The following is an 11,527-nucleotide window of genomic DNA, read 5'->3' on the forward strand; positions in this document are numbered from 1 at the left end:
ACGACATGAAGCGGCCGCCGGGCTCTGGTGACGTGCGGCAGGGCGGGGCCCGCCGCTGTTCGCCGTTGGGGACCCGCGCGGCCGTGGGCGGGGCCTATTTAAAGGGACAGGGCCAGGCCCCGGCCCGCGCGCGAGCCCGGCTCAGAGCGGCCTGGGGCGAGTCCCCGGCGGCGCCCGGGCTGTGCCGCCGCGGGGAGAGGTGCGGGGGCAGCCCGTGGCCTGGCGGAGCCTTGTGCGTGGAAAGCACCGGCGCCGCCTCCGCCCCAGCCCCGGAGCCAACCGGGGTCGGGGCGCGCCGGCCGCTTCCGTTCGCCTCGCCCCCGCCCCCTGCCAGGGCTCGCCCCGCGGGCGCCCACCCGAGTCGCGCCTCTGCTGCCTGGGTCGCCCCCCGTCCCAGTTTCGCGGGGCGCTCTGGCTCCCAGCTGCTGCCCGGCTTGGCGCCTGACGTCCCAGGCTGCGGGCGAGGCTCTGGCGCCGGGGGTGCTGCTGTCGGCTCCCCCAGGTGCCTCGCTTGGGGGTGTCCAGCCCCACGCGCTGTGTGTGCTGCGCCGCCTCCTGGGGAGATGAGGGTTTCACGTTGCAAGGCGAAGCTGCCCAGGCTGCGTCCCTCTTGTCTCGCGCGAGCCCCAAAACCGCCGGCTTGTACTGTTCCGTCCCTGGTGCGCTGTACGCCGTCTTCCCCGCCAGATGCGTGGTCCAGACGGCCCCGTACGCAACTGGGTGGTTGTCCTGGGTGAGAAAAGGGTCATCATTGAGGCAACTTCCTTTCGTCTTTCCCTGCCACGCTTCATACTCGATCTGAGCAGATTGCCAGCTCCTCCCAAGACTTGTGCTGTTGTAGGTTTCTTTGTGGGTGTTTCTGTAACTTTTGGGTTTTACGTATAGAGTAGTTATCTATCAGGCAGAGGTGATCTACCCTTTGACCTGTCCAGTTTGACTGACATTTCTCAGAGCTGTAGCTCTGCTGGCATAGCTGTCCGGGTAACTGAGACACACAGGCCACCTTTCCATGACAAGTAATGGACCAAGTTTAGGATGGTGCACTGCACAAGCTCTGTGTTAAATCTCAGTTCCGGCTTCAGATGCAACATGGAGCAGCTGGAGGATATAGAGATTAGTTGCCAGTTTCCAAGTGGCACTATCAAACAGATGCGCTTCTGACAAACCTCATCCTGAAAGATCCTACTGTGGAACAAATTTGGGAACACTTCAAAATAGGCTGGAAAGAGACCTTTGATAAAACATTGGGAAAGCAGGCCAGGCATCACAAAGAATGGATCACAGCAGAAACTGAGAAAAGTGAAGGAACGAAAGAGCAGAAAAGCAGCAGTCATCAACAGGAAAACGAGCAACCAAGGTGGAAGCTCAGAGACCGTACTCAGAAGCCAACAAAGGTGTTGGAAAGGCTGTAAAACAGGACAATAAGAATTTTGTGGGAAACTGCGCCCAACAAGCAGAACAAGCTGCAGGATGGAAAAACTTGAAGGAGCTGTTTGACATCACAGCTAGCTGGGTCACGGTGCACAGTGGATCAACCAGTACAGAACAAGGAGAGGTGTCGGCTAATAAGTCCAAGTGAGCAGCTCAGTAGCTGGAAGAAACGCTTTGAAGAGCTACTGAACTACCCTGCCCACATGGAACTTCAGGAGCTACCACCTGCAAATATACCATTGCAAATTAACAGCAACAGACGTACAAAAGAAGAAATCAGAAAAGCCATTGCCCATCTGAAAAGTGGAAAAGCACTTGGCCCAGACAACATCCCCGCAGAAGCAGGTAGCGAGACATCAGTCAACACGTATAATCTATTTTGGAAAATTTGGGACACTGAGGAGATCCCACAAGAGTAGAAACAAGGCTACCTCATCAAGCTTCCAAAGAAAGGCAACCTGAAGGAATGCAAGAACTGGAGAGGCATCATATTACATATTATTTCAGGAAAAGCATTCAATAGGATTTTCTTGGGGAGAATGAAGACAGATCAATAGACAGCTCATGGAGGAACAGGCCAGCTTCTGAAGCGAGAGTTCTTGTAGTGATCAAATAGGAACTCTTGGGGTGATCATAGACCAGTTGCTAGAATGGGACTTGGGGCTATACATAACCTTCATAGACTTTGAAAAAGCCTTCAACAGCGTTGACAGAGACACTCTGTGGAAACTGCTGCAACACTGTGGCATCCTATTCAAAATTATTAGCTTGATGCATACAAACCCTCAACATGCCAAGTTGTTCACAACAGTCTTTTGATGGAATTCTTCAGTGTACTCTCAGGAGTGCAACAAGAGTGCCTATTGTCATCTTTCCTGTTCTTGATCACAATGGATTGGATTAAGAGGAGGCCAACAGATAGCCATCAATGAGGCATTCAGTGGACACTTTTCAAACACTAAAAGACAGTGATTTTGCTGAGGATGTCACCCTCCTTTCATACAGACATAAAAGCATGGAAGAAAAGATTGCAACACTAGGCAAAACAGCCTCAGTGACAGGACTGAGCATCAAGAAGGGAAAGACCAAGACAATGAGGATCAACTGGTCCAACACCACCACCATCACACTGGGAGGGGGTGACTTGGGAGAGGAGGAGCAGTTCATCTGCTTGGGGAGTATTATGGGCAGAGACAGAGGAACAGACAAGGATATCAGTCCCAGAATAGAGAAAGCAACAGCTGCATTTGAGACTTTGTCCCATATGGAGATCACAAATAATATCTGCAAAGATGAAACTGTGGATCTTCGACACAAATGTGAATAGTGTGCTCTTGTATGGATGCATGACCTGGCATACTAAAATGTCTTCAAATCACAAGCAACAGAAGTATTAATAAACAGAAGTATAAGGTACATCCTTCACATCAAATGGTAAGACTTCATCACAAATGAGGAGTTTTGGAACAGAGCAGGACAAGAACCACTTGATGTTCAAATTAAGAGATGAAAGTGAGAATGGGTAGGCTACGCTCTCAGAAGACTATTATCCAGATAGTCCATCAAGCTCTTAAATGGAACTCATAAGAAACACAAAAGAGGAAAACCTCAGACAATGTGGGGAAGATCTGCTGAGATTGAAGGACAACAACTGGGGTACTCCTGGGGTCAGCTAGATGCTTTATCCTGAGACAGAGTGAAGTGGAGGAGACTTGTAGATGATCTACGCCCTGCCTGGAGTACAAGGGTTTAAATCAAAATAAGTCATCATTCTTCTATGTGCAGTTAGGAATATGGAGTGTGTCATTCTCTGTAACTGAACTGACCTTGTCAGCTCTGGCCCTCCTCTGGGCTGGAACTCCCTCCTTTTCAAGAGCCCATATATTTAAACCCTCCTCTGGAACCCCTCACTCATGCATCTGATGAAGCAGATCTTTGCCTATAAAAGCTTGTGCTCCAAAATATTTGTTACTCTATAAGGTGCCGCAGGACTTCTTGTTGTTTTTGAAGATACAGACTGACTCAGCTACCCCTCTGATGTTTGTTTATAAAGTGCTAATGGCAGCCCTTACTGAAGCTCCAGGAATCCTAATGACTTGGTGATCACCTTAATGACTTGTAAACAGTCACAGAGAGGTAGCCCTGTAGTCCCAAAACAAAACAAAACAAAAAAAAACCAGCTATGTAGCACTTCAAAGACCTAACAAAATAATTTATTAGGTGATGAGCTTTTGTGGCTCTCCCCCACAAAATCTTATCACCTAATAAATTATTTTGTTAGTCTTTAAAGTGCTATGTGATTGTTTACAAGTCAAAAAAAGCAGTCTTTTCAACAGAGATGGATTTATCTGGTGCTTTGGTCCATTTTGGGGGTTGACTTTCTGGGTTCTTGTGCCCAAGAGCTGAAGTAAATCAGTGTCTGCTTTGCTTTTCAGGAGAGTGGCTCAGGGAGACCAGAGGACCTGCCCCAGCAGAACAGGGTGGAGAGGAGAACAAGAAGATGGGTGTCAATGGTATGATCAGCACACTGGGGAAAATCCCAAGAGGTCTTCTGGGACCACGCCTTGTCACAGAGAGAGCTATGGATGATCCCCTGTGCGGCCAACAGTGTGTCCACAGATGCTGTCAGTAAGCTGGCAGAAATCCTCAAGGATGAGAGAGTGCATGGTTTCCCAAACTGTGGGGCGTGCCCCCCGGGAGGGTGTGAAGAAATTCCGGGGGGGGCATGGGGCAATCCAGCCTCCCGCCACCATTCCCCCAACCTGAAGAAAGAGCCAGTCTTTGCTTCTGTCTCTCAGTCCCTGCCATTTTACATGGGTGACCTGGCAGCTGGCGAAGACCCACGTGGAGCTAGCTGCCTCCTGCAAAGATGAGTGAGTGTGGGTTGTGGGGCAGAGGAGGAGAAGGGGGTTAGACAGAGGGCTGGGCGTGCCTGGCTTGGGTGAGGGCGATGGAGATGGGGTAAGAATGGGGGACTGGTGGTGCCTGGCTTTGTGGGATGGGAGGGGCTTGGCAGGCAGCTTGCGGGGCTGGGGCGGCTTGGGCTAGCAGGTGGGCAGCTGGCCCCAACAGTGTGGGGCTTTGGCTGGCAGGCAGGTGGCTGGCCCCAGCAATGTGGGGCTTGGGTGGCTCGAGATGGCAGGCAGGCAGCTGGCCCTGGCAGCGTGGGGCTTGGGTAGGTGGTTCAGGCAGCTGGCCCGTGGCTGGGGTGGGCAGCTTGTAGGTGGGCAGCTGGTCCCAGCAGTGCAGGGCTCAGGCAGCCAGCCAGCGGGTAGGCAGGTGGCTGGTCCGGGTGGCTGGCGGGGTAGCGGGTGGCTGGCCCCAGCAGCATGGGACTTGGGCGGGTAGCTCTGGCGGTGTAGGTCTCAGGTGGGCAGGTGGCTGTCGTGGTCAGTTCTGGTGGCTGGCATGGGGCTCAGGTAGCTGGCCAGCTGGGACTGCACCAGGCACCTTCAAGGGACCAAGAAATACTATTTGTGCTCAATTTTAATTTTAAATAACATTTTTATATCAAGCTTTTGTGTTTATTTTAAATTACAAATTGAATTTTTGTTAAAAGGGGGATTGGATGATGGTAAGGAAGAGGTGGGGGGCATGAGGGTGTATCAAAAATCAAAAGAGGGGCATGATGCCAAAAAGTTTGGGAACCACTGAAATAGTGTCACTTTCAGTGAACCAAAGCATACAGCAGTTATTAATTTGTTTCTAGGCCTGCACTTCAAATAGCACCTGCTCAATGACCTTGGCACAGCTCCATTTTCTTTGCTTGTGGATGAATCAACACAGTTCACTTCAGACACTTCTATTTGTAGCAAGTGCTTCAGTGCTATGACATGTTTATGAGCACATCTCTGGGTATGACTGAACTATCTGAACCACAGAGGGCATTGCAAAAACTATTCTGTGGAGTAAGAGCTTTAAACCCTTATGGTACAGACACATGAAAGCTTTGTTGTATTAAAACTGTTTAGTTGAAAGAGCGCGTCTCTCTAATCTTCAGTTTATAACCAGTATCAGAGAGGTATCTATGTTTGTCTATATCTTCAAAAACAATAAGAAGTCCTGTGGCACCTTATAGACTAACAGATATTTTGGAGCATAAGTTTTCATGGGCAAAGACCCAGTTCATCAGAACTGTTCTGACGAAATGGGTCTTTGCCCATGAAAGCTGATGCTCCAAAATATCTGTCAGTCTATAAGGTGCCACAGGACTTCTTGCTGTTTTTTACATCCAGTGTTTGTCATTCACTCTTTATTGTGCTTATAAAGCCATGCAGTTGTTTTTCTGGTCGTTCTGATAGGACTTTAAAGAAACATACCTCTAGTTTGCACTAGTTGGGGGGAAGTGGGGGAAGCCAAGCCATTTTCAAGGAACCACATTAGTAAATGGAAACTGCCCAAGTAGGGATGATTTCCAGTGCTACTGTATGTTTAGTTGCTGTAAGTGATGTGAAATTAATCATACAGCCGTATAATGTACTCTCTTGGTAATCACTAAATAATGAGTAGGACATCTTCATGTCACCCTCCTATTTGTGAGTCTGTTGATGGCTGATCAGCCTGCTTCTAGAGCCACAGATCTTACTCAGAAGGGGCAGGTGTTGGTAACTGTTGGTCCATCACTGGACCTAACCACGTTAGTCACAGAACCACGGGCACATTCTCATGTTCCTCAACTAACATCATATATGCCATCATGTGCCAACAATGCCCAGGTGCTTTGTATATTGGACAGACTTCAAACTCCCTTAGACAAAGAGTTAATGGGCACAAAACAGACATACAAACACTCCTGATCCACAAACCGGTCAGCCAACATTTTAATGGAGTGGATCATTCTGTTAATGACTTAAGAGTTTGTGTCTTACTGAGAAGGAATTTTCACACTAGTTTGGAAAGAGAGGCTGCTGAACTCTTTTATATTCAAATTCGACACATTGATACGTGTTTGAACCAGGATGCGAATTTTCTGGGTCATTATAGGGGCTCTTTTGCATACTTGGCTTAATCTAATTCCTGACTCCCCCCACCAGCCCCTCTATTGTCTGATTTGCTCACCTTGATAATTTTTTTCTGATTTGTCAACCTTGATAACTATTTTTGGTTCTCTGTGCCTTAAATATTCAGTCTGTTCTGGTCTGGCTATGGGCTGAAGAAGTGGGTCTGTCCCACGAAAGATCACCTAATACATTTTTTTGTTAGTCTTTGAAGTGCTACTTCACTGCTTTTTTGTTTTGATAGTATATAGACTAGCACAGCTTTCTCTCTGCTTTAAAATGATGAGCCAGCTGTTCAGATTCAACCAAATGACCAAAAGACATGATTCCAAGGGATAATAGTCTGGGTAAGGAAGAAAGGAAGAAGAAGAATAATCAGAAAGAGTTGGATAATGCAATCACTCCAGGGAGACTGCCACTCGCTTCCGGGACTGCCGAGGTGGCTGGGGCCCTGCTAAGGGCAGGGATGAAAACTGGGGCTCAATATAAAAAGTTTGCTCGCTGCTGTTTGAGCAAATCACTAAATGGAGGAACTTGAGGCTTATAAATTCAGCCTTTGTCACAGTGCTTCTCTAAGTGTGCTCCATGGACCACCTTTGGTCTGCAACCATCTCACACATGGGCTGCAGGCTTAGGACTTCTCCTATCCACCTTGGCTCTCCAGCTCTGTACCCTTTCCCCTTAAATTACAGGTAAGTATCTACACTTTCATGCTTCAGTAGACCCCTATGAATAACATAGAATTTAAGATATTTAGAGATAAGCAAATGTATTTTGTTATCATGGGTGGTTGACTGGTGGTCTGCTGAGAGGTTTGTGTTGAATGGGGTGGGCCACAGGCCAAAGAGTTTGAGAGTGACTGCTTTACTGGGATGGGAAGCCCCTGGATTTTCCAAATAATTCTAGTGGGTGGGGTGGGAATGGGTAGAGCTCCTGTCCTAATGCTGAGCACTGCCAAAGCCCTGGTTCCATACAGAAGATATTAAGCTTTATGCCAAATCTACTTTCATGAGAACCTAGATGGTGTCACTGTGACATTACTGGATTTTTTTAAATAATTGTGAAACCATTTCTGTAATCACTATACTAGGTTTGCACCACACTTTATGCCAGGTGGGCCAAGTGAGGTTTCTAATGGAAGCTGGTTATGCCCTGAATCTCATTATGCTGCTTCTATAAGTGTGCTATGTTTGTTAATGAGGTTGTAGATATTGGCTCTATATCTGCATTAGAAGTGTTTTGGAGCTAAGGATTCACAAGAAAGCGTCCTCCCCGCAAATGGAAGTCTATAAATATGACTCTGGCAGCGACTTCAGTCCTTATGACCTAAGCCTATGTGAAGTGGGGTCCCATCCCTCATGGGATGTATTTTCAAAGTCTCAAGAAAAGCAGCTGAAATGTGAGAAAATCTTTGCTGAAATCCAGGCCATTTAAAGCCCTAGGCTGGGATTTCCTTCTCACTAAGATAAATGCAATCAGCCACAAAAATACCTCTGCCAGCCCCACTGGCCAGCAAGAAGGCTCAGAAGCAAACCCCCAGACTTCCCAGCTCCAGACCAGCAGAGACCAACAATAGGCTGTGGGTTCTTAAAATCTCTTTCACCACACAGATTTTCCCCAGGCCCCAAATGGTCCTGCCACAGTCTCAGGTTAATATGTACTTGGATCTGACTCAAATCACCATGTGTGCCAATCCTTCAGATCGAGTATCTAAAGGTTTATATACAAGGAAAGAAAAAACAGGGTTAGTGAAAAATTGTTGAAGTGATACTTTACATACATCAAGTACAGTTACTGATGCAGACCAGTGATGTTCTGTACTGATTCTTGACGGTCTTTGTAAGCATCCTTTTGAAAGTTGGGCCTCCAGTCCAGAAAGGCTGAACTCATGAGGCCTGAAGAACAAAGATGCTTCCTGCCAGGGCCCATCTTACAGTTTTTTTCTATGGGGAGGGAAAATTCTGTTCTTCTCTCATTTGGTTTACCACCAGCCGGGGGGGTTACTGTGCTGTGTTGCCATTCCTTGCAGCCCAGGGGGAAAGCCCCACGTTCTGGTATGTGTATTGGCTCTCTGGGCCTTTGTTTAGTCCATTGGCCTGGCTGGGGTGGAGATCCACCTCCCATTGTGAGTCTTAGCACTGACACATTTCTAATACAGCCAGAGAGCTAGACTCTGTAACTTTATATACAAACATGGCACAGACACATACATAGAGTCAGGGCATCCTCAGCTTTCTTTAGACACCTCACACAGCCCCCAGCACAATATTTGGTGCCAATAGCTAGAATGGACACGTAAAATGGCTTCCATGTCCATATAAACATCCAGTCATGTGACACTCCCCACACAAAATTGATGCAGGAAGTGATGCCAGTAACGTCACTGAGGGCATCTTAAGGGCCTCCTGCTCTCGATAACTCATGGGCCTCAACATTCTCCTTCCCCTTTATGTGGCCTGTGTCCATGTTTTACTCCTGTAGGGCCAGACTCCAGCACAGCAATCTGGAGTTAGTATCTTTGGCCTGGTGCAGCCAAACCGGGAGGGTGGTCCCTCAGCACTGTGTACCTTCTGTGACACAGATAGGGCTTAAGCTGCTTCACTGCCCACACTGCCGCACAGCACTCCTCCTCAATGGCGGCATCGAGCTGCTTGCTCAGGTAGGCCAAGGGTGCCTCTTGTCCCTTGCACCTCCTTGCATCAGCACTGCCCCCAGCCCAGTGTTGGACCTGTCAGTGCACAGCAGAAAAGGCTCGTCAAAGTTAGGGTCGGCAAGAACAGGCTCCCCGAGGAAGGCCTCATTTATGCTTTGGAAGCCTGGCTCACAGATCTCTGTCCATACCGCCCAGTCTGGTTTCCCGCTCTTTGTGAGGTCTGTGATGGGGCAACAGTGTCACTGAACCCCCTGACAAACCTCCAGTAGTAGTTGGCCAGACCATTGAATGACTGGACCTGCTTCTTGGTTCTAGGTTAGCCAGTCTTTAATGGCCTGCACCTTTGAGGAATTGGGACGCACCAAACCTTTGCCCACCCAATGCCCAAGGCAGGATACTTCAGCTGCTCCATCTTGCACTTCAACACCTTGACAGTCAGGCTGGCCTCCCTGAGTTCATGCAGCACCACCCCTGTGTGATTCAGGTGATCTTGCCAGGAATTGCAGAATATGGCCAGATTGTCTATGTAGGTCCTTGCAAACAATTCCAGTCCCTGCCGGACCTCATTTATCAAGCTCCTGAAGGTAGCCCCAGAGTTCCGCATCCAAAGGGCAAAACCTTGAACTCACACAGGCTGGACTCCACTATGAAAATGGACTTCTCCTGTGCAGCTGCATCCAGAGGAATTTGCCAATACTCCTTGGATAGGTCCATCGTGCTTACAAATTTTGCACTCCCCAGGGTATCTAAGAGATCATCTATCCTGGGTGTGGGGTAAGGGTCAGGCTGAGTGATGGCATTCAGCCTCCAGTAATCCACCCAGAACCACATGGTCTTATGCTTTTTGGGGACAATCACGATGGGGGATCCCCGGGGCTCTCTGCCTCTGTCTGAATCTGCCTCTGCATCTCTCCTTTGGCCTTGTAGGCCCTGCTGGGAGCAGGATGGGACCCAGTCATCTGAATGGAGCGAGCCATCCTACTCGTGAGCCCTAGTCTGTTGGAGACAGTTCACTGGTGATGCTTCAGCACTGCCAGCAGCTCACTCCTATGTGAGGGGGTCAGACCCTCCCCATCTCTATACTCTCCAGGGTTGTTTCCCCCTGGCTGTAAGCTACCATGTCAATCAGAGGGCAGACCATGCCTCTTCCTCTGCGCAACAAATCATGTTCACATTTGCTTCCCTCTCATGATAAGCTTTCATCCAGTTCATGTGCACCATCTGCACACTCCCCCTGCTATGGGCCTTCCTCGCATCATAGGTCACCTCATTTACTCTCCCTACCACCTCAAAGGGTCCACTCCAAATTTCCTGCATCTTATTCCTCCTCACTGTATCCACCAGCAACACCAGATCACCTTCCTCAAATGCCCTTTTCTCTAAGTACCGGTCGTACCAGGCCTTCAGCACCTTCTGAGCCTCATATTCCAGTGCACCACAGTCGTCATCTCCTCCAGACTCTTCCTAAACTGCACCACATACTCCACCACCTCTCTAGGCAACGCATTCCAGTGCTTCACCACCATCCTAATGAAGTAGTTTTTCCTAATATCCAACCTACACCTCTCCCTCTGTAACTTCAGACCATTACTCCTTGTTCTGCCATCTGACACCACTGAGGACAGCCTCTCTCCATCCTCTTTAGAGCTCCCCTTCCAAGAAGTTGAAGGCTGCTATTAAATCACCCTTCAGTCTTCTCTTCTGTAAACTAAATAAGCCCAAATTCCTCAGCCTGTCCTCAAAGGTCATGTGCTCCAGCCCCTTAATCAATTTTTGTTGCCTTCTGCTGAACTTGCTCCAGCAAACCTGCATCCCAAAACTTGACACAAAATTCCAGATGCGGCCTCACCAGTGCCAAATAGAGAGGAAAAAAAACACTTCTCTAGATCTGCTCACAGTGCTCCTCCTAATGCACCCTAGTATGTCATTAGCCTTCTTGGCTACGAGGGCACACTGTTTACTCATATCCAGCTTTTCTTTCACCAGAACCCCTAAGTCCCTTTCCACTGTATAGCTGCTTAGCCAGTCTGTTCCCAGCCTATAACAATGCATGGGATTCTTCCATCCCAAGTGCAGGACTCTACACTTCTCCTTGCTGAACCACATCAGATTTCTTTTGGACCAATCCTCCAATTTATCCAGGTCACTCTGGATTCTCTCTCTACCCTCCAACATAACTACCTCTCCCCCTAGCTTAGTGACATCTGCAAATTTGCTGAGGGTGCAATCCAGTCCCTCATCCAGGTCATTACTAAAGACATTGAACAACACCGGTGCCAGAACTGAGCCTTGGGGCACTCCACTTGAAACCAACTGCCATCCAGATGTTGAGCCATTGACCGCTAGCCATTGGGCCTGACCATCAAGCCAGCTTTCTGTCCATCTTATAGTCCATGGATCTAATCAATATTTCCTCAATTTGTGGGCTAGAATGTTATGGGAGACT

General features: G+C 48.6%; 1 protein-coding gene across 2 annotated transcripts; it reads left to right on the plus strand.

Annotated features, from left to right (window-relative positions):
• Positions 1-5: 5 nt before the first annotated feature.
• On the plus strand, positions 6-5,341 carry LOC142025589 (uncharacterized). Of its 2 annotated transcripts, XM_075018078.1 has the most exons (4): positions 6-733; positions 3,867-3,944; positions 4,230-4,304; positions 5,141-5,341. In XM_075018078.1, exons 1-4 carry the CDS (start codon positions 6-8, stop codon positions 5,169-5,171), a joined length of 912 nt encoding a protein of 303 aa, XP_074874179.1. In that variant the 3' UTR covers positions 5,172-5,341. The 2 variants fall into 2 exon arrangements, 1 of the variants encoding a protein (XP_074874179.1); XR_012648681.1 differs by having other exon boundaries at positions 174-837; positions 3,867-4,304.
• Positions 5,342-11,527: the final 6,186 nt, after the last annotated feature.

The sequence above is a fragment of the Carettochelys insculpta genome, chromosome 23 (genome assembly GCF_033958435.1).
Source record: "Carettochelys insculpta isolate YL-2023 chromosome 23, ASM3395843v1, whole genome shotgun sequence".
NCBI classification, from domain to species: Eukaryota; Metazoa; Chordata; order Testudines; family Carettochelyidae; genus Carettochelys; species Carettochelys insculpta.

What these genes read in the sequence shown, in the direction of transcription:
- LOC142025589 (XM_075018078.1), top strand. Translation starts at nt 6, where the DNA reads ATGAAGCGGCCGCCGGGCTCTGGTGACGTGCGGCAGGGCGGGGCCCGC. An exon ending in CAAGAAGATGGGTGTCAATG is followed by an intron (nt 3,945 to 4,229) that starts GTATGATCAGCA and finishes TCTGTCTCTCAG; the next exon opens with TCCCTGCCATTTTACATGGG. An exon ending in GCTGCCTCCTGCAAAGATGA is followed by an intron (nt 4,305 to 5,140) that starts GTGAGTGTGGGT and finishes ATTTGTTTCTAG; the next exon opens with GCCTGCACTTCAAATAGCAC.